Below are 25,314 nucleotides of genomic sequence, written 5' to 3' on the forward strand. Positions count from 1 at the left end.
GATTGAAGTCAGCTATAAGTAGTACTTTATCGCTTATAAATGAAACCATGTGTTCAAAAAGATCACGAAAGGATTCTGGGGGCGAGTCAGGTGCTCGATAAACTGCGTATAAAAAAAAAATGATTTATCCCAGCAAGTAAACTTTATTGTAATAGATTCCAAGTTATCGGCCTGACATAACAGAGTAGCTGGTATAGTTTCTTTTACTAAAGCTGTTACCCCGCCCCCTCTAGTACACCTGACACGGTGATACGCTTGATAAGATGGAGGGCACACAACAGCATCTTCAATATTGTCAAGCAACCATGTTTCTGGTATCACAACTACATGGGGCTTGTAACCCATGATAGTTGCCTCAAGGTTTCCGATTTATTAACGACACTGCGGGCATTGATGTTTAAAATTCTCAGTTATTTAGCACTAGCAGAACTGTCAGCGGAGGCAAGCTTTAGGCTTGTAGCGCAGCTCAGAAAGAGCAAAAAGAAAGAAGGTAGGGGTGATCAAAGGGGATGGAAAACAGAGTGAGCGCTAGTGGAGGCGGGACAGCGGAGGCAAGTCATTCATTTTTCCAAGTTCTTTTATGGCTGTCAGTTTTTATCCTCAAGTTCTTACTGTCATCCCATGTGAATAGTTCATTGTTAACACGCATCTTATCATTAATTAAACGAACTTTCTTGCCTTGTTCTCTTTCACATTTAGCACTATCCCACAAGAGTTTTCGTTTCCTTAGTGTGCTGCCCTAGTAATTGTTTTGAATTGATATTCAACTACCCTTTAATTTATATGCACTTTTTAAGACAAGCTGTTTTTCGGTAACATCCTGGAAGTAAATGATGACTGGTCTCTTGTTATTTTTATTAACAAGATGAATTCTGCCGACAGATTTGCAAGGAACAGCAAGCTTTGCAGAAAACGCCTCGTGAAGAGCTTTATTTTTGTGAATAGGTTCAGTTTCGCCGGCATCCTTCAGAATGCCAAAGAGTACCAGATTGGATCGCCTGCTTCTATCCTCCAGATCAGTTAACTTCGCCTCCAGTGATCTTATCGTACGCTCACGGTCATCTATATGCGAGACTCATTTTTCCAATTCAGTGAATCTGGCTCCCCAATCAGCTATAACATTTTCCACCTTATTCTGTTGCTCCCTGAGCGCAGTCACATCCACTGCCAACTTGTTCTGACCTAACAGCAACTCTTTCAACATGGATTCCATAGAGGTCTCACTGCCATCATTGGGGCCGGGATTTAACCACCGTAGGGGGCATGGCAAGACCGAAAGACCACGACAATCACTTCTAATCTTGGTATAGCAGTTACTAACCTCATAGTAACTGCTAGTTCCATAGATTACGAAAAGGCATTTGGTTCAGTAGGGATATTAGCAGTCATAGAGGCATTACGTAATCAAGGAGTACAAGCCGCTTACATAAATACCTTGGAAAATATCTACAAAGGTTCTATAGCTACGTTAATTCTACACAAGAAAAGCAGGACGATACCTATAAAGAAAGGGGTCAGACAGGGAGACACAAACTCTCCAATGCTATTCACTGCGTACTTGTAAGAAGTAACCCGCCGTGGTTGCTCAGTGGCTATGGTGTTGGGCTGCTGAGCACGAGGTCGTGGTATCAAATCCCGGCCACGGCGGCTGCATTTCGGTGGGGGCGAAATGCGAAAACACCCGTGTACTTAGATTTAGGTGCACGTTAAAGAACCCCAGGTGGTTGAAATTTCCGGAATCCTCCACTGCGGCGTGCCTCATAATCAGGAAGTGGTTTGGGTACGTAAAACCTCATAATTTAATTTAATTTTTTTGAAAGAAGTATTCAAATTATTAATCTGGGAAGGCTTAGGAGAAAGGATCGACGGCGAATGTCTTGGCAACCTTCGGTTTGGCAATGACATTGTTTTATTCACCAACAATGCAGACTAGTTACAACAAATGATTGAGGACCTTAACAGAGAATGTGTAAGAGTGGGGTTGAAGATTAATATGCAAAAGACAAAGATGATGATAAGTAGCCAGGCAAAGGAACAAGAGTTCAGGATCATCCGCCAGTTGGCCTCTAGAGTCTGTGAAGGAGTATGTTTACCTAGGTCAATTAATCAGAGGGAACTTTGATCATGAGAAGGAAATTCACAGAAAAATAAAAATGGGTTGGAGCGCATACGGCAGACATTGTCAGCTCCTGACTGGAAGCTCACCATTATCATTGAAAAGGAAGGTGTACAATCAGTGCACTTTATCGGTGCTGACATGTGGAGTGGAAACTTGGAGACTGACAAAGAAGCTTGGGAACAAGTTAAGGACCATGTAAAGAGCAATGGAATAAAGAATGCTAGGCATAACGTTTAGAGACGAAAAGAGAGCGGTTTGGATCAGAGAGCAAACGGGTATAGCCGATATTCTAATTGACATTAAGAGAAAGAAATGGAGCTGGGCAGGTCATGTAATGCGCAGGTTAGATAACAGGTGGACGATTAGGGCTACAGAATAGGTGCCAAGAGAAGGGAAGCTGCTGCTTGCTTGCTTTGCTTTGCTTGCTTTGCTTTGCTTGCTTTGCTTTGCTTGCTTTGCTTGCTTATATATATATATATATATATATATATATAAATGATTTATTTATTTCGAAAATTACATACAAATACGAGCCTGCCCAAGCCAACAATGGGCTTGTGGGGCAGCGCTCGGCAGAATGGAGCAAGCCACACAGCAGCTTGCTTGCTTGCTTGCTTGCTTTGCTTGCTTGCTTGCTTGCTTGCTTGCTTTGCTTTGCTTGCTTTGCTTTGCTTGCTTTGCTTGCTTGCTTTGCTTGCTTGCTTTGCTTGCTTGCTTTGCTTTGCTTTGCTTTGCTTTGCTTTGCTTTGCTGCTGCTGCTGCTGCTGCTGCTGCTGCTGCCGCCGCCGCCGCCGCCGCCGCCGCCGCCGCCGCCGCCGCCGCCGCCGCCGACGACGACGACACATAGTTTTTCTGCCAGAATAATTACACTCTTTGTGACTGCGTGCTTTTGTATGTGCTTTGGTTGGAATGATTTCAATAAATATACTCCTTGTTACATTTTCCGTCTATTTCATGCACTGAAGAAATTGTCTGTGTAGTACTGCCACAGTGTGTGACCTCTGATGTCTCTAAAACATCCCTTCCTTGCATAGCATTTCAAGTCTCAGAGCTAATGCAGTTATTCGAATGACTACATAAGATGCATGTGGGAATGAAGGCATTGTTGTGTACATGTGCCCACTTGTGAGCACAAGCAACCTCCAGCTAGCCAAACTGCTTTGGTACTCAAAAGTGGTTTCTTGTAATTTCTAGGTGTACCTGGATAAGGTAAAGAACGTCCGATGTGTGGTGAGCAAGGTGAACATCATTGAGAGCACCTTCCGCAACTTTCACATGGAGCTGCTTGCTGGAGAGCATGACACCAAGGTCCAGGTCAAGCAGAATGGTGCCAGGTACTGTTTTATTGCAGTGCACTCTTGCTATTGCATTGTATTGTATGGCGATAATTCCCGATGCAGTGCTAAATGGAAACACTAAATCAGCTGAGGCTGAAAGGGAATTCTTCCAAAACTCATAAATTTTGTTTTAAGAGGTTGATTACAATAGAACCTTGTTTATAAATTCTGGGAGCAGAAAAAACAATGCAAGAAGAAATGTAGTTACTGGAAAGACGTAAAATCCAAAGTAACTAAATACTTGAGCAGACTCAACTGTGGTTGACATCTACGTAATGCGAAGCATTGCTTGAATTGTTGCAGCACAAGACAATGATGCGCATCTATCTGGTGGAGCCTGAGTATCTCGAGACATGCGTTTTCATTTTAAGACAGCGATGGGAAACGAAACGGAACCAAGCTGATGGGAAATGCCAGAATCCAATGCGGATAAGTGAAACATGATGCTCACTTTGCACCACCTGCAGCAGGGAATGGAAGTGCGTTTGGGTTATCGCCTATTAAAAAGCCCCTGAAGCAGTTCGGACAAATTTTGTAGACGCATAGGGTACAGCTTAAGTAGCACATTCACACCACAATTTAAGTGAAACGTTATGTATTAATGGAGCTACAAGCGATTACAAGTTACCCTCCTCCCTAGCCATGCTTTTCTTCCTCAACTGGCTCTCTGAGCATTCGGGACTAAGCTCTGCCTTCACTGGTTCTGCATCACGATGCAACATCACATCGTCCACTTCTGGTTGTTTTGGAGCCCGCCCCCACCCGCACGAAACCTCTCCGCTAGCCACTTGGCCGTCAATCCACAAGCGAGAACTATCAAAGCAGCGTGCGTTGCGAGCATTCTGTCGTAGCGCCGAACTTGTCTGGTATTCCGGTAATCACACACTAGCTGAACATTTCGATGGAACGGTGGAGGCATAAACTCAAGCTGATGAAGGAACTTTAGCGTAGACATAGTGAACTGCCTGATCGGTCTCCACGGTCCAGCCACCCTTTGGCGCAGAGCTTAACCAGCCAAAAAAAGAGCTAACTAATATTGCTCTAAGCAAGTGTAAAACATTTGAAACATTTACAAAAGCAACATATTGTCGCAACCTATTAGGAGACGGGGAAGCCGGCGTAGAGGACGTGTAAAAGCACTTTTATGAGAGCAGTCAACGCGACGTCGTCGTCGTCTCTGTTTTTCCACTCGCGCGCCACTTCAGCGTCGTTCTCATCGCCTGGCACATACCCGCGGCGACCATATAGGATGTGGCATTTGCCCCCCCTTTGAAAAAAAAAGGCATCGTCCCGATGCACGAACCGCCGAAGGCTGTGCACAGACGGTGCAAAGTGGAGGTCACGAGGAAATGTAGGGCTTCATACGAAGCACGTGCACAACCTCGGGCAGATGCCGCCGGCGTTTGGAGAAGTTATGGCTGTCGGGAACAACTTCATAATTCACATCGCTGATGCGGCGCAGAACTGTGTACGGGCCGAAGTATCTTCGCAGGAGCTTCTCAGACAGCCCCCGCCGACGAATCGGAGTCCAGATCCACACCTGGTCACCGACGTTGTATGTGACGGGTCTGTGCCGAAGATTGTAGTGTCGGGCATCGTAGTCCTGTCGTTCTTGGATTCGCAAACGCGCAAGCTGCCTGGCTTCCTCTGCGCGTTGCGTAAACTCGTCGGCACCAGTCTCGTCGTCACCGCACTCGTGTGGCAGCATTGCGTCCAACATTGTTGTCACTTCGCGTCCGTAAACGAGGTTGAAAGGCGTCACGCGTGTGGTCTCTTGGCGAGCCGTGTTATACGCAAATGTAACGTATGGTAAAATCTCGTCCCAGTTCTTGTGGTCGACGTCGATGTACATACTCATCATGTCTGCCAGTGTCTTATTCAGACGTTCTGTCAGCCCATTGGTTTGGGGATGATAAGCCGTGGTCTTTCGGTGAGTGGTACCACTTAGTCGCAACACGGTATCCAGAAGCGCAGCCGTGAACGCAGATCCTCTATCTGTTATGACCACTGCGGGAGCGCCATGCCTTAGGACGACGGCCTCGACGAAAAATCGCGCTGCTTCGGCTGCTGTTCCACGTTGGATAGCACCTGTTTCGGCGTATCGAGTAAGATAATCAGTGACGACGATTATCCATCTATTGCCGGCAGTAGACAGTGGAAATGGACCTAAAAGGTCCATGCCAATTTGTTCGAATGGCGCTTGCGGTATCTGAACAGGATGCAGCAGTCCAGCTGGCTTGCCGGGTAGGGCTTTGCGGCGCTGGCAATCTAGGCATGTCTGTGTGTAACGTTTCACGATCGACGCAAGTCTTGGCCAATAGTACTTTAGCCTTATTCTTGCCAATGTGCGGGTGTATCCCAAGTGACCAGCGGTCGGCTCGTTGTGACAGGCATGTAGGACTTCGTCGCGAAGAGATGCGGGAATGACGAGTAGGTAGCTGCTGCCATTAGGTGAAAAGTTCTTTTTATAGAGAACGTCGTGGCGTAAGCAAAACGAAGGCAGCCCTCTCGCGAATAACCTCGGCACGCTGCTTGTTTTTCCCTCTAAGTAATTGAAAAGAGGAACCAGTTCTGCGTCCTCGCGTTGGTGGCGGGAAACGTCGACAGTATCTAGCACGCCTAGAAAACCCGCGTCATCATCGTCGTGGACTGCAGTCTCAACAGGGGACCGAGAGAGGCAGTCGGCGTCGGTGTGTCGTTTCCCCGATTTGTACACAACCGTGAAGTCGAACTCTTGGAGCCGAAGACTCCAGCGCGCAAGCCGACCAGTTGGATCTTTTAAATTAGTCAGCCAGCAAAGTGCATGATGATCACTGACAACGGTGAAACTCCGACCATACAAATATGGCCGAAATTTCAGGACGGCCCACACCAGAGCGAGACATTCTTTTTCTGTAGTGGAGTAGTTAGCCTCCGTCCTGGATAGCGTCCTGCTGGCGTAAGCAATCACTCTTTCGGTGCCGTCCTGCCGCTGTACAAGCACTGCGCCGAGGCCGACATTACTAGCGTCGGTATGAAGAATCGTAGGAACGTCTTCAGCAAAGTGTGCGAGGACGGGAGGCGCCTGCAGCCGTTGCCGTAGGTCATCAAAAGCCCGTTGCTGGTCTTCGCCCCAGACAAAGGGGACATCTTCTCTGGTAAGATGGGTCAATGGCCATGCGATGCGCGAAAATTCCGCAATAAACCGTCGGTAGTAGGCGCAAAGGCCGAGAAAACGTCGCACGGCCTTTTTATCTGATGGCGTTGGGAAATTAGCAACGGCAGATATTTTATCAGGGTCAGGTCGGACACCTTCACGACTAACAACGTGACCGAGAAATTGAAGTTCTTCAAAGCCAAAATGGCACTTTTCAGGTTTTAAAGTTAGACCAGCTGAGCGTATCGCTTCGAAGACCATCTTTAGTCTTCGTAAGTGTTCCTCGAACGTTACGGAGAAAACAATCACGTCGTCGAGGTAGACCAGACAGGTTTGCCATTTGAGGCCTGAGAGTACAGTGTCCATGAGTCGTTGAAACGTTGCCGGCGCAGAACACAAACCGAAGGGGAGCACCTGAAATTCATAAAGTCCGTCGGGCGTAACAAAAGCGGTCTTCTCACGGTCTCTCTCATCAACTTCTATTTGCCAGTAGCCGCTTTTCAAATCCATCGACGAAAAGTAACGTGCGTTTCGTAGCCTGTCCAGTGAATCGTCGATACGCGGTAGCGGATAAACGTCTTTCTTTGTGATCAGGTTGAGTTTTCGGTAGTCGACGCAGAAGCGCAGGCTACCATCCTTCTTTTTCACCAATACGACAGGCGATGCCCAAGGACTCGTAGATGGCCGAATAACGCCGTCGTCAAGCATCGTCTTCACTTGTGTCTGGATTGCCTCGCGCTCTTTTGGTGCTACACGATAAGGGTTCTGCCGAATTGGTCTGGCGTCGGCTTCGGTGACAATACGGTGCTTAGTGAGCGGCGTCTGGCTAACTCGTGACGTGGATGAGAAGCAGCTCTTAAACTCATCGATGAGCTCAAGAAGGCTGCTGCGTTCGACGGGCGATAAGGTGGGACTGATATCGACCACAGGGGCAGGCATAGCCCCAGTGAACGGCGCGTGCTCCACTGAGAGGCAGTCCTGTATTGATGTAAATTCGTCGAAGTAAGCAACAGCCGTGCCTTTAACAATGTGTCGACGTTCCCCGGTAAAATTCGTCAGCAGGAGTTCAGCACGTCCGTCACGTACGTTAATTACGGCCCTGGCGATGGAAACGCCTTGACGCAGTAACAGTGCGTCGATGTGTTCAGCGACGCCAGTGCCAGTGTTGAAGTTGTCGCAGATGACAGGCACGAGGGAACAGCTTCGCGGCGGAAGCGTGACGTCGTCGTCGGCGGTACGTAAGCGGGGTCGCTGGTGCTCCGCGGGGTCGACGTCATCTGAACTCGTAGAAAATGTGACAACGAGGTCACGGACATTGATCACTGCACCATACTCTCTCAAAAAATCCATCCCCAATATAAGTTCTTTACAACACTCAAAGAGAATGACGAGGGTGGCGACGAAGGTTGCACCGGCGATTACTATTCTGGCTGTGCATTTGCCAATCGGCGTCATCAACTGGCCACCGGCAGTTCTGATTTTGGGCCCGGTCCACGGCGTCTTCACTTTTCGCAGCCTGTCGGCCAGCTGTTGACTGATTATCGAAAAATGCGAACCAGTATCGACGAGAGCGGCCACTTGGTGGCCGTCAATACAAACGACAAGATCGGCGCTGACGGCGTCGGTTACAGGAGGTGTGTTTGGAGTCGTCGGAGTTGTAGAGTCGTCGATCGTCGGAGATGGGGGCTCTTGGGTAGCTAGCCGGTTTGCAACCTCACCCCCGGAGGTCGCTGCGTCTAGTTTCCCCGGCGCGGGCTAGGGGACCTGCCCCTAGAGGCGTCAGAAAAATCGCGACGGGTCGATGGGGTGTAACGAGCAGGAGAGGGGGAACGCGATCGAGGCGTCGTTGAACCTTCTGGCCGAAAGTTTGTAGAATTTCCGTCGCGGCTACGTGCAGCATCAGACACAGGGTAACTGCAGCTGGTAAATTTTGGATACCCAGCCGCGCGGTAGTGGCACGCGCGGTAAACATGTCCTGCTTCGCCGCAATGAAAGCATAGCGGCCGGCGGTCAGGGGTGCGCCACAAATCAGTCTTTCGAAGCGGGTAGCCGGCAGAGGATTCACTGTAGAAACGAGGCGCAGCGATCGACTGGCGGCGATACGGCATAGTTGGCGGCGGCTGTGACTGTCGAAAATAGGGCGTCGGGGATGGCGGTGATGGCTGCGTCGTAGTGGGCGACGGTGTCAGCAACATCGAAGTGGCAGGAGGTGGACGGCAGACAGCTTCCGCGTAGGTCAATCGTCGCGGCACCGCCTGCCAGTCGGGCGACGAAAAGGCCTCTCGAACTTCCTCCCGAACGATATCAGCGACAGAAGCCACCGCTGGTGCCATGGGAGAGATCCCGAGCTGCCGGATCTCCTCTCGCACAATCTGTCTGATGACTTCACGTAGAGACGTGCTGCAGCTCTGAGGTAGAATGGAAGCATTCACCGGCGAGCTCTTGCGATCATATTGGTGGTACCGTTGCTGTAGTGCCCGTTCTATAGCGGTAGCCTCCTTGGTAAATTCGGCCACTGTCGTCGGTGGGTTCCTTACGAGCCCGGCAAACAGTTCCTCCTTCACTCCGCGCAAGAGATAGCGCAACTTCTTTTCTTCGGCCATCTCAGGGTCTGCTCTGCGGAAAAGGCGGGCCATATCTTCTGCAAACATGGCAACGCTCTCGTTTGGTTTTTGAATACGAGATTCAAGTAGGCGCTGTGCGTTGTCTCTTCTGTCGCTACTAGTGAACGTGTCTAGCAGCTGGGTGCGGAAGGCATCCCACGTGGTCAAATTTCTCTCCCGGTTCACAAACCACGTCCGCGCACTGTCTTGAAGCGCAAAATAGACATTAGACAGCTTTTGCTGGGAGCCCCAGTCATTATAAGTGGCGACACGCTCAAATTGGTCAAGCCAATCTTGGACATCCTCAAAAGCGTCGCCGTGGAAACTTTCTGGTATCTTAGGATTCTGCAGCGTCACCTGCGATGGAGTTGCAGTAGCCATGGCGGAAGTAGGTTGACGCGTTCCAGCAGGGTCCTGCAAAGGGTTGAACTCGGGCGTCAGGCCTAGCAGGCGGCGACTGTACCGGTGAACAGGAGTTTCGATGAACGAAGGTGATTCCGCTTTCGAGGTATGGCTCCGCGAAGGGGTGCCGAGCATGAGACAATCCTACCCAGCTCCTCCACCAGTGTCGCAACCTATTAGGAGACGGGGAAGCCGGCGTAGAGGACGTGTAAAAGCACTTTTATGAGAGCAGTCAACGCGACGTCGTCGTCGTCTCTGTTTTTCCACTCGCGCGCCACTTCAGCGTCGTTCTCATCGCCTGGCACATACCCGCGGCGACCATATAGGATGTGGCAATATTAATGATTACACTCCTGCGAAAAATTTACACCAGCAGCAAAGAATACATTTTGTTACTGCTATTGTGTGTGGTTGAGCTCTATGCCACCGGGTGGCTGCACCATGCAGACCATTCACATTTGCGCTTCTGTTCATCCCATGAAACGACACGCAAGGGAACATGGCCAGGCCCTGTCACCTTGCGCTTGCATTTACCCTAATGGCGGACTCGCGAAACGCTATTGCGTTAGTAATCTTCCGGTGTAAAGTGACGGCCGCAATCGCGCAAATCCTGGCGCCGATTGGGTTGCAGCAGTCCGATGTGCTGCAGCCAGTCCGCTCGTCTACTGGCTTGCAGAGGGACACGATGTCGCAGCTTGACATGTTGCCAGTTGCTATGTTTGTATTCCACACCGCAACAAAGCCGCATCATAGCGCTCGCGAAAAGACAGACCGACACTGACGGCGGAGCTCTCGTCAAAGACGGAGCACGTAACACAAGCAGACGACACTTGCTGTGTGCCGGAAGTGCTTAAGTGTACTGAAAAATTTTTCTTGTGCATTCTCTTTATGTTACTTTCTTTTTATAAAAACAAATTAACTTACATTCTAACGATTACAAACATCATTTGTTTACCATAAAGTTGGAAAAATTATCGATCACGTGGCCCTGGTCAGCCAATCGGATAGCTTGCCCCACTGACGTCATATGGGTAATTTCGGTCGTATCATCATCATCATCATCAGCCCGGTTACGCCCACTGCAGGGCAAAGGCCTCTCCCATACTTCTCCAACAACCCCGGTCATGTACTAATTGTGGCCATGCCGTCCCTGCAAACTTCTTAATCTCATCCGCCCACCTAACTCTCTGCCGCCCCCTACTATGCTTCCCTTCCCTTGGGATCCACTCCGTAACCCTTAATGACCATCGGTTATCTTCCCTCCTCATTACATGTCCTGCCCATGCCCATTTCTTTTTCTTGATTTCAACTAAGATGTCATTAACTTGCGTTTGTTCCCTCACCCAATCTGCTCTTTTCTTATCCCTTAACGTTACACCTATCATTCTTCTTTCCATAGCTCGTTGTGTCGTCCTCAATTTGAGTAGAACCCTTTTTGTAAGCCTCCAGGTTTCTGCCCTGTAGGTGAGTACTGGTAAGACACAGCTATTGTATACTTTTCTCTTGAGGGATAATGGCAACCTGCTGTTCATGATCTGAGAATGCCTGCCAAACGCACCCCAGCCCATTCTTATTCTTCTGATTATTTCCGTCTCGTGATCCGGATCCGCCGTCACTACCTGCCCTAAGTAGATGTATTCCCTTACGACTTCCAGTGCCTGGCTGTCTATTGTAAATTGCTGTTCTCTTCCGAGGCTGTTAAACATTACTTTACTTTTCTGCAGATTAATTTTTAGACCAACTCTTCCGCTTTGCCTCTCCAGGTCAGTCAGCATGCATTGCAATTGGTCCGCTGAGTTACTAAGCAAGGCAATATCATCAGCGAATCGCAAGTTACTAATGTATTCTCCATTAACTTTTATCCCCAATTCTCCCCAATCCAGGTCTCTGAATACCTCCTGTAAACACGCTGTGAATAGCATTGGAGAAATCGTATCTCCCTGCCTGACGCCTTTCTTTATTGGGATTTTGTTGCTTGCTTTATGGAGGACTACGGTGGCTGTGGAGCCGCTATATATATCTTTCAGTATTTTTACATACGGCTCGTCTACACCCTGATTCCGTAATGCCTCCATGACTGCTGAGGTTTCGACAGAATCAAACGCCTTCTCGTAAGCAATGAAAGCTATATATAAGGGTTGGTTATATTCCGCACATTTCTCTATCACCTGATTGATAGTGTGAATATGATCTATTGTTGAGTAGCCTTTACGGAATCCTGCCTGGTCCTTTGCTTGACAGAAGTCTAAAGTGTTCCTGATTCTATTTGCGATTATCTTAGTAAATAGTTTGTAGGCAACGGACAGTAAGCTGATCGGCCTATAATTTTTCAAGTCTTTGGCGTCCCCTTTCTTGTGGATTAGGATTATGTTAGCGTTCTTCCATGATTCCGGTACGCTCGATGTCATGAGGCATTGTGTATACAGGGTGGCCAGTTTCTCTAGAACAATCTGTCCACCATCCTTCAACAAATCTGCTGTTACCTGATCCTCCCCAGCTGCCTTCCCCCTTTGCATATCTCTCAAGGCTTTCTTTACTTCTTCCGGCGTTACCTTTGGGATTTTGAATTCCTCTAGACTATTTTCTCTTCCATTATCGTCGTGGGTGCCACTGGTACTGTATAAATCTCTATAGAACTCCTCAGCCACTTGAACTATCTCATCCATATTAGTAATGATATTGCCCGCTTTGTCTCTTAGCGCATACATCTGATTCTTGCCAATTCCTAGTTTCTTCTTTGCTGTTTTTAGGCTTCCTCCGTTCCTGAGAGCATGTTCAATTCTATCCATATTATACTTCCTTATGTCAGCTGTCTTACGCTTGTTGATTAACTTCGAAAGTTCGGCCAGTTCTATTCTAGCTGTAGGGTTAGAGGCTTTCGTACATTGGCGTTTCTTGATCAGATTTTTCGTCTCCTGCGATAGTTTGCTGGTATCCTGCCTAACGGAGTTACCACCGACTTCCATTGCACACTCCTTAATGATGCCCACAATATTGTCGTTCATTGCTTCAACACTAAGGTCCTCTTCCTGAGTTAAGGCCGAATACCTGTTCTGTAGCTTGATCTGGAATTCCTCTATTTTCCCTCTTACCGCTAACTCATTGATCGGCTTCTTATGTACCAGTTTCTTCCGTTCCCTCCTCAGGTCTAGGCTAATTCGAGTTCTTACCATCCGGTGGTCACTGCAGCGCACCTTGCCGAGCACGTCCACATATTGTATGATGCCAGGGTTAGCGCAGAGTATGAAGTCTATTTCATTTCTAGTCTCGCCGTTCGGGCTCCTCCACGTCCACTTTCGACTATCCCGCTTGCGGAAGAAGGTATTCATTATCCTCATATTATTCTGCTCTGCAAACTCTACTGATAACTCTCCCCTGCTATTCCTAGTGCCTATGCCATATTCGCCCACTGCCTTGTCTCCAGCCTGCTTCTTGCCTACCTTGGCATTAAAGTCGCCCATTAGTATAGTGTATTAGGTTTCACTCTACCCATCGCCGATTCCACGTCTTCGTAGAAGCTTTCGACTTCCTGGTCATCATGACTGGATGTTGGGGCGTAGACCTGTACAATCTTCATTTTGTACCTCTTATTAAGTTTCACAACAAGACCTGCCACTTTCTCGTTAATGCTATAGAATTCGTGTATGTTACCAGCTATATTCTTATTAATCAGGAATCCAACTCCTAGTTCTCTTCTCTCCGCTAAGCCCCGGTAGCAGAGGACGTGCCTGCTTTTTAGCACTGTATATGCTTCTTTTGGTCTCCTAACTTCGCTGAGCCCTATTATATCCCATTTACTGCCCTCTAATTCCTCCAATAGCACTGCTAGACTCGCCTCACTAGATAACGTTCTAGCGTTAAACGTTGCCAGGTTCATATTCCAATGGCGGCCTGTCCGGAAAAGTTATGGGTAGTTATGGGTCGTATGGGTAGGGGCAGCTTAAAATTCCACCGAGCAGTGTGCTGCGATCGACGGCCATGTGCATTTTTAAAACGTTTTAATAAATTACACGCTTTACGCGGAACACTTAGATGTGTCAATTAATTATGAAAAGGACCTACTCTAACGACTCAGTATGTTTGTATAATGTCAAAATCGTTTCAGGGTCCCTTTAATAGTGTGCAGTAGGCTTCCAACGGCACGACGCCACAAGCACTGTGAAACAGAACGGTGAAGATGCTTAACGCAATGGGTTGGCAGTGGTAGCTGTGAATAGTGATGCGCTACGACCCACAAGATTTTCTCGGTACAAGAATAGGAAACCTAGTGCGTGACGGCATTTTCATGTGACACTGGGGTTGAGTACTGCAGGGAAGCTGCCATTGAGGGCACCTACTGCTCTCGATCATGCATGCGTCGCACCTTTTCTTGTTTACATAGGGTCTAGTGGCCAGAGAAGTTATCGTATGATCGCACTTTGGGGATATATTGAACGTTGATAACGAAAGATCACATTTATCTGGTAAGATGTTGAGCGGTAAAAATGTGTTAACGTTGGTGCAAGGAAATTGTGCAAAATAAGATCGTACCAACAAGGTTCTACTGTACTTTACTCTGTTCGTTTCTTACATAAGAGGAGGATAAAAATTTATTAAAGAAATGAAAAGGTGCGAGTGACGAAAGCTGGTACTGCGTGCTTCTGTGTTGTGCCACTAGGGGGATCCATTAGTGCGGGAGCCGGACAGAAACGAGATATTGTGACGGATGGACGTATTTTTTGCAGGGCCTTGTGGCGACAACAACATCATGTTTTTTTGTGCATGCTTTGAACTTGCTTCTGTTTTTTATTTACTGATTTTCTTAGCCTTTAAATAATAATTGGGTAGTTTCCTTTTTTTCTTTATATTTTCATGTGCACAGGTGTGTTTCGTGTATATTTGGTTTTGCAGGATAGTCAGAGCGTCCTTTCGCAATACGGGCTTCAACACATGCAACCGGGTGGGACGTTAAGTCTTTACAGCCTTTAAATATTTGCTTGGAAGTGGCAAGACTAACAGCTATTAGAAATTTTACTGTGTGCTTTGGTAGGAAAGTGAGAGCGGGGTTGAACATGTGTAAGAACTAGGCTTGCCTTAAGTCTGCACGGCATTGATTGCTTTTAAAACATTGGTGAGGATTACTTTGTGGCATTTTAAGGATTTAAATACTCTGCATATTGGTTTTTGCTGGAAGGCATGTGCTCTGCATTATTATAGTGTTGTAGTATTTGCATTAGAGAAAGCCGGTCAATACATGGCAAGAAAGCCGGGAAAGCGTTCAGTGTGTGGGGGATCCCTCAAGGCAGAGGAGGGGACCAACGAGAATGGAGAAGGAATCAAGTCAATCAGCACACACTGTGATGTCGATCCTAGGCTGAAAAAAATGGAGGCTTTCTAGGATGAGCTTGTCAAACAGATTGAACAGTTAAAAAATTAGCTAAATATGGAGCATGATGCACGGGAGAAAGACTTCAAGCAGCCGTGGAACAGCTGAACAGGGCTGCCATTGTGAACGAGTGTAGTCACGAAAATGTAAAGCAGTCCCCTGACGTGACAGGAGACAGAGTACCAGGAAAGTACATGGAATGCGTTTAATGTCGTGAGGGGTTAGCTGGAAAGAGCGGCACCTACCTTGAGGCTGCCACGCAAAAAAAGCAGGAGCGCAGGAGTCAGTGTCCCTTGTCAAATCCGAATCACACGGAAAAGGACAATGGGAAGCAGGTACGAGGAAGGAGAGAGTGAAATAGGGATTATCGCCGGCAACTCAAACCTGTACAGGTGCTCAGAAGCAATTCTGGAGAGGGTAAAAGGCGATAAAAAAGTGGCGGTAGGGACATTTTCAGGGTGGACACTGGGTTCTGTCATGGAGCAAGCAAAAGCAATGCTCGCGGAAAATGCCCACGTGTGCAACCTTGTCATAGTAGCAGGTGGGCTAAATGACGTCCTAAACAGGAAAGGGACAGGACTTGCCCAGCGCTTGGCGAAGGGTGCAGACGACTTGCGCGAGCTGTCCCCTCAGGTGCAGATCGTTGTGTGCACGGTGCAGGAAGTGCCTGTACGTGACAGTCACATACAAAGAGCCATAGTGGCTGTTAATGAGGCGATATGGAAAATGAGCCAAGAGAAGGGTTTTGAGGTGGTCAAGGCAAACAGGGAAGTGAGAAGGTGTGGTAGTTTTGAATGAGATGAGATCCACTTGGATCAACAAGTCGCCAGCCCACTTCTCGTCCAAGCCACTACAGGCTTGGACGAGAAGTGGGCTGGCGACTTGTTGGTCGTGCTGTTGCTTTTTAGGGGGCCCACGGGCGCTCAGGAGCCAGAGTAGGAAGTAATGAAGGTCCCCAAGGGGAACTTCAGCATAGCATCGCCGTTAATAACCGAAAAAGGAGGAAAACAAGACAGCTCGCCATCAATATCACCGCATCAACGATGAATATTGTAGCGCCATTTCGCAAGCTAAGCAAACCTTTTTCAACATTACATTGCCATCATACTTACATGGTTAAAAAGTAAACAAAAACCCGGGGCACTTCGCCGCCCAAATAAAAATTTAAAAGAAAAGAAGACATTTTGGCTCCCACACGGGAGCCTTGTTCACAGGTAAAATAAACAAAGGGGCTCGAGCAGCTCGCTTAAATAGTCTTGAACACGTGACGCAGGCAGCGCGCATACACTGACGGCAGATTGCCATCGCTCCTGTTCAGAGTGTGTGGAGTAGTCTGAATCATGAGGGACTCAAGGTAAAGGTGTCGAGATAGCCCTTTTTCCCTGGCACTGGCAAGGACACGTGCCTTCCCCCAGTCGATTGCCTGGCCGCTTGAAGGGGCATGCTCAGCCAAAGCACTGGATATCACTTCTTGTTCTTTTGTGTGTTTCTTTTTTTGACGGCATAATTGTGCTCTTTAAGACGCCTTTCAAAGTCACCAGTTTCGCCAATGTACACGTAGTCGCAATCCGCGCATGGCACAACGTACACAACACCTGGGAATTTCTCTTGGCAATTTGTCCTTAACATTGACGAGTGATTGCCGTAATTTCTGGTTTGGAATGTGTGCCACTTGAACATTGTATGAGCGCTGAATACGGCTTAGAGCTTCACTTGTGGACGGGATATATGGTATTCCGGCGCACTTTTGACTAGAGGCAGCATGGGGTAACTGTGGACGTGCCATTTGTCGTTCGACAGCATTAAAGAAAGAGCACAGGTAACCACAGGCTGATAGTTCCCGCCGTACCACGCTTACGTCGGCTGCGTAGTATTCTTGTCTTGTGCAGATTTCCTCCGCGCGTCGTAGAAGCGTAGAAACCACTGCCCTTTTGTGAGAAGCAGGTTGCAAGGCGCCAAAATGCAAGTAGCGTCCTGTGTGAGTTGGCTTTCTGAAAACTGCGAACGACAAAGTAGGCCCTTTTCGTTCAATCAGCATATCAAGGAACGGAAGCTTACCGTCGACTTCCTCTTCTACCGTGAACTGGATCGCTGCTTCCATGCTGTTTAAGTGTGAAGTGAACGACTGAACTGCTTCTTTGTGAATGATACAAAAACAGTCGTCCACGTAGCGAAAGAATGCCTTCAGAGCAGGGCTGAACGAAGAGAGTGCTCGACTTTCAAGTGCTTCAATTGTCAAGTTAGCGGCGGTTACCGATATAGAAGCTCCCATAGCCGTTCCGTGGACCTATTTGTAGAAACACTTTTGGAACGTAAAGTAAAGTAAAAACGACACGGACAAACTCTGTGACGTCGTGCTGGACGAAAACGACATCTTGGTCTCTTTTGACGTGAAATCACTTTTTACTAGTGTGCCAACGGAACCAGATGCAGTACAGCTCTGGAGTCGGATGCCACTCTACCTGAGAGATCGCCTATTGATGCACCGGACCTGGCTCGGCTGTTACAGTTCTGTTTATCAAATACGTACTTTACGTTCCAAAAGTGTTTCTACTAACAGGTACAAGGAACGGCTATGGGAGCTTCTATATCGGTAACCGCCGCTAACTTGACAATGGAAGCACTTGAAAGTCGAGCACTCTCTTCGTTCAGCCCTGCTCCGAAGGCATTCTTTCGCTACGTGGACGACTGTTTTTGCATCATTCACAAAGAAGCAGTTCAGTCGTTCACTTCGCACCTAAACAGCATGGAAGCAGCGATCCAGTTCACGGTAGAAGAGGAAGTCGACGGCAAGCTTCCGTTCCTTGATATGCTGAGTGAACGAAAGGGGCCTACTTTGTCGTTTGCAGTTTTCAGAAAGCCAACTCACACAGGACGCTACTTGCATTTTGGCTCCTTGCAACCTGCTTCTCACAAAAGGGCAGTGGTTTCTACGTTTCTACGATGCGCGGAGAAAATCTGCACGAGACAAGAAGACTACGCAGCCGACGTAAGCGTGGTACGGCAGGAACTATCAGCCTGTGGTTACCCATGCTCTTTCTTGAATGCTGTCGAACGACAAATGGCACGTCCGCAGTTACCCCATGCTGCCTTTAGTCAAAAGCGCGCCGAAATACCATATATCCCGTCCACAAGTGAAGCTCTAAGCCGTATTCTGCGCTCATACAATGTTCAAGTGGCACACATTCCAAACCAGAAACTACGGCAATCACTCGTCAATGTTGAGGACAAATTACCATAAAAGAAATTCCCAGGTGTTGTGTACGTTGTCCCATGCACGGATTGCGACTATGTGTACATTGGCGAAACTGGTGACTTTGAAAGGCGTCTTAAACAGCACAATTATGCCGTCAAAAAAAAGAAAAAGTGATATCCAGTGCTTTGGCTGAGCATGCCACTTCAAGCGGCCAGGCAATCGACTGGGGGAAGGCACGTGTCCTTGCCAGGGAAAAAGGGCTATCTCGACGCCTTTATCTTGAGTCCCTCATGATTCAGACTACGCCACACACTCTGAACAGGAGCGATGGCTATCTGCCGTCAGTGTATGCGCGCTGCCTGCGTCACGTGTTAAAGACTATTTAAGCGAGCTGCTCGAGCACCTTTGTTTATTTTACCTGTGAACAAGGCTCCCGTGTGGGAGCCAAAATGTCTTCTTTTCTTTTAAATTTTTATTTGGTAGGCGAAGTGCCCCGGGTTTTTGTTTACTTTTTAACCATGTTTCATCCCGACCAGATGGTCTTCCGTCAAACACTGAACTTCATCATACTTACATGTCAACCCACATAAATTCTGGAATGTTGTTCGTGGTAATACACCAGCCACAATACAATTGTCACAGTCTAACACCCCTGTTCAAAGTGATCAGTGTTGCACAAGTTTTAATAATATCTTTGCTTCCTTTTTTCATGATGCTGCACCTATGCTTTTGCCACCTTCAACGAAAGTTTATGATACTCAAATGGATTCAATTGTTATAGACTGGGTGGGCATTAGAAAACTAATCGGTAAATTGAAAATATCTTCATCGGCGGGTTCAGATAAAATTAATTCCAAAATACTCAAGTGTACCGAACTGTATTCATCAATTATTCTGTCTAGGATATTCCAACAATCATTACACTGCTCATCACTACCAAGCGACTGGAAGGTGGGGAAGGTGGTTTCTGTTTACAAATCAGGTAACACACATTGTCCCGAAAACTACCGTCCCATATCGCTAACCAGCATTCCCTGTAAGATTCTGGAGCACATAATATATTCCCACATAGTTGATTTTCTTGAGACGAACTCTTTTTTTAACAACAGTCAGCATGGCTATAGGAAATCCTTCTCCTGCGAAGCGCAACTAGCTTGCTTTACTAACGACCTCTTTTCTAACACCGACTTAGGATTTGACACCGATTGCATCTTTATCGATTTTGCTAAAGCCTTCGATACCGTATCCCATAACCTACTAATCTATAAACTTAGTCTTCTTAACATTGACCCGCTAGTACTGGACTGGATTAAAAACTTTCTTGCTAATAGAACAGGTTTCTGTTTACAAATCAGGTAACACACATTGTCCCGAAAACTACCGTCCCATATCGCTAACCAGCATTCCCTGTAAGATTCTGGAGCACATAATATATTCCCACATAGTTGATTTTCTTGAGACGAACTCTTTTTTTAACAACAGTCAGCATGGCTATAGGAAATCCTTCTCCTGCGAAGCGCAACTAGCTTGCTTTACTAACGACCTCTTTTCTAACACCGACTTAGGATTTGACACCGATTGCATCTTTATCGATTTTGCTAAAGCCTTCGATACCGTATCCCATAACCTACTAATCTATAAACTTAGTCTTCTTAACATTGACCCGCTAGTACTGGACTGGATTAAAAACTTTCTTGCTAATAGAACACAATACGTAATCGCGAACAATTCGTCGTCTGCGCCCCTCGCAGTAACGTCAGGAGTGCCGCAAGGGTCGGTTCTCGGTCCTCTACTTTTTCTAATCTATATTAATGATCTTGCTTCCTGTGTGAAATTTTCAACTATTAAGCTTTTTGCTGATGACTGCATTATATATCATAAAATTACTGACCTCAATGATTCTCGTAAACTTCAAGACGACATTAATAACGTTCTGTTATGGTGTAACAAGTGGTCTATGAAGCTTAACTTAAGCAAATGCAAATGCATGCGGGTATTACAGCGTACCAATACTACTAATATGCATACATATTTCCTAAATAATAGCCCTCTCTCAGTTGTCTCGTCGTACAAATACCTTGGACTAAACGCCACCAGCAACCTTTCCTGGCACATGCATGTTGACATTATGTGTAGCAATGCCAATCGCATGTTGGGCTATTTGCGCCGAAACTTCTCATCTGCACCATCGTCACTGAAACTAACACTCTACAAAACATTAGTTCGCTCCAAACTAGAATACGCATGCGCCATTTGGGACCCAGCTAACATTACACTTATAAACAGCATAGAAGCCATTCAAAATCGTGCAGCGCATTTCATTTTATCAAACTACTCCCGACATGCTAGCGTTACCTTAATGAAGACAACACTTAACTTGCCAGAACTTTCTTTCCATCGTAGATGCTTCCACCTTTCGCTATCCCATAATATCTACCACCACAACCCTTTGTTGAAAGAACAGCTTATCACCCAACCGTCATACATATAATCTCGCTCTGATAACAGTTTCGAAGTTGGTGTGCCGTCTTCACGTACTAAACTTTGTAGTAATGCATTCATCCCTAGCACGAGCAAAGATTGGAACCACCTTGCCGGCACCGTTGCAGCCATCCTGGATACCGACACCTTCAAAACCAGCATTCATGAAACGCCACGTTGAATATGTCTTTGTATATTGCACAAATGTTTTGTTATGTTCACCCACTCCTTTCTGTAATGCCTTCGGGCCTTGAAAGTATCTTAAATAAATACATAAATAAATAAATAGGCTACGTCAACATACAGGGCAGCAAAAGAAAGGGAAAGTAGGCAGAGATTGAGGAGCAGTGAAATGAGAATAAATAGGGGTGTCTGCAGTTACAGAAACACACCTTAGAGACTTGGAAGAGACACCAGTGATTGCGAATTATGTTCGGGAAGGCTGCAACAGAACTAAGTCTGAAAGAAAGAGAAGGGGAGTCCATCAGGGAGCCAAATCCACCAGGGAGCCAAGTGGAAAAGAGTACGAAATGTCAAGAGCATCTTTGGTTATCAGGTACAATGAGTGGAAAAAGAATCTTGGCTGGGCGTTACGTATTTGTGGACCAGAAATAATTGAGCAGAGAAGAATCAAGAGTTAGTGGAATGCATAAGTGCTGATATTGAGGGTTTCGGGAATGATGCCAAAATTATCCTATTAGGTGACATGAATGCCCACATACAGGATCTAGATGGCTATATTGACAACAACAGGAAGTCAATGCTAGATCTTTGTGAGCAACATAACCTCGTTATCATGAATACAGGGCCTCAGTGTGAAAGGCAGATCATGTGGGAAGTGGGAAACCAGCAATCGACCATTACTGTCTGATGACAGAAGGAACTCATAAGATGAAAGAAATGGTCATTGTCGAAGAAGGGTATAACAGCATAGGAAGTGACCATAAACTCATCATTTTGAAGATTGGATATGTAGTTGGGAAAGAGAGGAAGGAGTGCAAAATGGCCAGCCCACATTTTAACCCTGAACAAATAACAGATCATCATCATCATCATCAGCCTGGTTACGCCCACTGCAGGGCAAAGGCCTCTCCCATATTTCTCCAACAACCCCGGTCATGTACTAATTGTGGCCATGCCGTCCCTGCAAACTTCTTAATCTCATCCGCCCACCTAACTTTCTGCCGTCCCCTGCTACGCTTCCCTTCCCTTGGAATCCAGTCCGTAACCCTTAATGACCATCGGTTATCTTCCCTCCTCATTACATGTCCTGCCCATGCCCATTTCTTTTTCTTGATTTCAACTAAGATGTCATTAACTCGCGTTTGTTCCCTCACCCAATCTGCTCTTTTCTTATCCCTTAACGTTACACCTATCATTCTTCTTTCCATAGCTCGCTGCGTCGTCCTCAATTTGAGTAGAACCCTTTTCGTAAGCCTCCAGGTTTCTGCCCCGTAGGTGAGTACTGGTAAGACACAGCTACTATACACTTTCCTCTTGAGGGATAATGGCAACCTGCTGTTCATGATCTGAGAATGCCTGCCAAACGCACCCCAGCCCATTCTTATTCTTCTGATTATTTCCGTCTCATGATCCGGATCTGCCGTCATTACCTGCCCTAAGTAGATGTATTCCCTTACGACTTCCAGTGCCTCGCTGCCTATTGTAAATTGCTGTTCTCTTCCGAGACTGTTAAACATTACTTTAGTTTTCTGCACATTAATTTTTAGACCCACTCTTCTGCTTTGCCTCTCCAGGTCAGTGAGCATGCATTGCAGTTGGTCCCCTGAGTTACTAAGCAAGGCAATATCATCAGCGAATCGCAAGTTACTAAGGTATTCTCCATTAACTTTTATCCCCATTTCTTCCCAATCCAGGTCTCTGAATACCTCCTGTAAACACGCTGTGAATAGCATTGGAGAGATCGTATCTCCCTGCCTGACGCCTTTCTTTATTGGGATTTTGTTGCTTTCTTTATGGAGGACTACGGTGGCTGTGGAGCCGCTATAGATATTTTTCAGTATTTTTACATATGGCTCGTCTACACCCTGATTCCGTAATGCCTCCATGACTGCTGAGGTTTCGACAGAATCAAATGCTTTCTCGTAATCAATGAAAGCTATATATAAGGGTTGGTTATATTCCGCACATTTCTCTATCACCTGATTGATAGTGTGAATATGATCTATTGTTGAGTAGCCTTTACGGAATCCTGCCTGGTCCTTTGCTTGACAGAAGTCTAAGGTGTTCCTGATTCTATTTGCGATTACCTTAGTAAATATTTTGTAGGCAACGGACAGTAAGCTGATTGGTCTATAATTTTTCAAGTCTTTGGCGTCCCCTTTCTTATGGATTAGGATTATGTTAGCATTTTTCCAAGATTCCGGTACGCTCGACGTTATGAGGCATTGCGTATACAGGGTGGCCAGTTTCTCTAGAACAATCTGCCCACCATCCTTCAACAAATCAGCTGTTACCTGATCCTCCCCAGCTGCCTTCCCCCTTTGCATATCTCCCAAGGCTTTCTTTACTTCTTCCGGCGTTACCTGTGGGATTTCGAATTCCTCTAGACTATTTTCTCTTCCATTATCGTCGTGGGTGGCACTGGTACTGTACAAATCTCTATAGAACTCCTCAGCCACTTGTACTATCTCATCCATATTAGTAATGATATTGCCGGCTTTGTCTCTTAACGCATACATCTGATTCTTGCCAATTCCTAGTTTCTTCTTCACTGTTTTTAGGCTTCCTCCGTTCCTGAGAGCGTGTTCAATTCTATCCATATTATACTTCCTTATGTCAGCTGTCTTACGCTTGTTGATTAACTTCGAAAGTTCTGCCAGTTCTATTCTAGCTGTAGGGTTAGAGGCTTTCATACATTGGCGTTTCTTGATCAGATCTTTCGTCTCCTGCGATAGTTTACTGGTATCCTGCCTAACGGAGTTACCACCGACTTCCATTGCACACTCCTTAATGATGTCCACAAGATTGTCGTTCATTGCTTCAACACTAAGGTCCTCTTCCTGAGTTAAAGCCGAATACCTGTTCTGTAGCTTGATCTGGAATTGCTCTATTTTCCCTCTTACCGCTAACTCATTGATCGGCTTCTTATGTACCAGTTTCTTCCGTTCCCTTCTCAGGTCTAGGCTAATTCGAGTTCTTACCATCCTGTGGTCACTGCAGCGCACCTTGCCGAGCACGTCCACATCTTGGTTGCAGGTTGCAGCGGTGGCGTAGAGGTAAAATAACAGATACAGTCACAAGAATTGAGGAAGAACTTTGCGAATGGCCAAGAGTGGGAATATAGTGAGCTTCTAAGTGTAATAATGACGGATATACAGAAAAAGAAAGAACAGATTCGTGGGAAAGGCAAGAAGAAGCCGAAAAGCTGGTGAAACAGGGAGATTCGAGAAGCAATCACCAAATGACAGAAAGCATCTCGAGAGCTCAGGCAGGCACAGAAGACACAGTTGCCACAGGATAAAGTGGCCAGTAAATGGGAGATAAAGTCTATGGTTCAAATACTGGTGCAAGCAGATAGAAGGTGAAAGTGAGCGTTGGCTGTCAGAAACACGTGAGAAAGAGAAGGCCTCGCCTAGAATATTTTGGAACCACATAAAATTATTAGGCAGGAATTCTGGAACAATACAACATATCCTAGACGAAGATGGAAACAAACTCGAAGAGGAAGCGGCATTCACTTACAGTGAAACCTCGTTAAAGCGCAGTTGGCCGGAGCTCGGAAAAAGTATGTACTAAACGGTAGTACTGCTTAACCGAAATAGCACGAGATCACCCACTTACATGTCAAAAACTGAACTCGGAGAGAGTGCGATGAAAGGGCAAACACATGCATTCACTTTTCATATTTATTCACTTTGCATTACAAAAGCGTTATTTTCGTTTGATGCTGCGGCGGGCTAACAGTAACGACAGCTGCCTCAAGCTTACTGAAGTTGCGAGCCAGCTTTTCAGCCAGACTCCTCTTCTTGGCAAACACTTGCATGGCAGATTCCTCGTTGGCGTTGCATATTATCCGTACCCGGGCGCAGCAGCACTAGTGCAGTCGTAAGGTGCTGTTCTCATCGCGACGATTCCATTCATGAGGCTAACATAACGAGCAGCTTCAGCCACTGTCAGGCCTGAATCGCCCGTGCTGTCACTTTCTGTGTCGTCCTCATCACTGTCAACAATAGAGAATGATGGCCAACACTCAAACTTCATAGCAGACATATTTTCGCGGTCACAGCAGCGGTAACGGTGAGCTTAGTGTCACGTCGTATGCCGGCGCCGACTTCGTGCCATGTTCGATAGCATGAGTGATGTCCTATTTTTCTTCTATGCTCAGCACCCGGTGTTTTTTACTTCGGTACGACGGGAGTCGTAGCTTGTGTAACAAGCATGTGACGCCCCCTTTGGCATAATCTTCATTGGCACGCCAGGCTCGGTGGCCTGCCCGACTCGGTAGGCAACATTGGTCACCACACCCAATAAACACCGACGAGCACAGCTGCTCGGCGGTCATTTGTCGTTCATCACCAACACGCTGTGGAGCCTGTAACGGAGGGTGCCTCAAGCCCTCCCTCATTCACAAACCCCGGCGGATCAGGACGCTTGGCGACGACTACCCATGAATCGTCCCATGCCGCCGCGAGCGGCGAAACACCGCCCCCCG

The 25,314-nt window shown here is 46.9% G+C and overlaps 1 protein-coding gene across 1 annotated transcript in view; it reads left to right on the forward strand.

Annotated features, from left to right (window-relative positions):
• Nucleotides 1-25,314, forward strand: part of LOC139053052 (tRNA (guanine(37)-N(1))-methyltransferase) — a 92,139-nt gene that overhangs the window by 30,292 nt on the left and 36,533 nt on the right. The window contains exon 3 of the mRNA XM_070530186.1: nucleotides 3,314-3,453. Within this exon, the coding sequence (XP_070386287.1) occupies nucleotides 3,314-3,453 (140 nt within the window). The remainder of the gene's footprint in view (nucleotides 1-3,313; nucleotides 3,454-25,314) is intronic.

The sequence above is a fragment of the Dermacentor albipictus genome, unplaced genomic scaffold, assembly GCF_038994185.2.
Source record: "Dermacentor albipictus isolate Rhodes 1998 colony unplaced genomic scaffold, USDA_Dalb.pri_finalv2 scaffold_61, whole genome shotgun sequence".
Taxonomy (NCBI): domain Eukaryota; kingdom Metazoa; phylum Arthropoda; class Arachnida; order Ixodida; family Ixodidae; genus Dermacentor; species Dermacentor albipictus.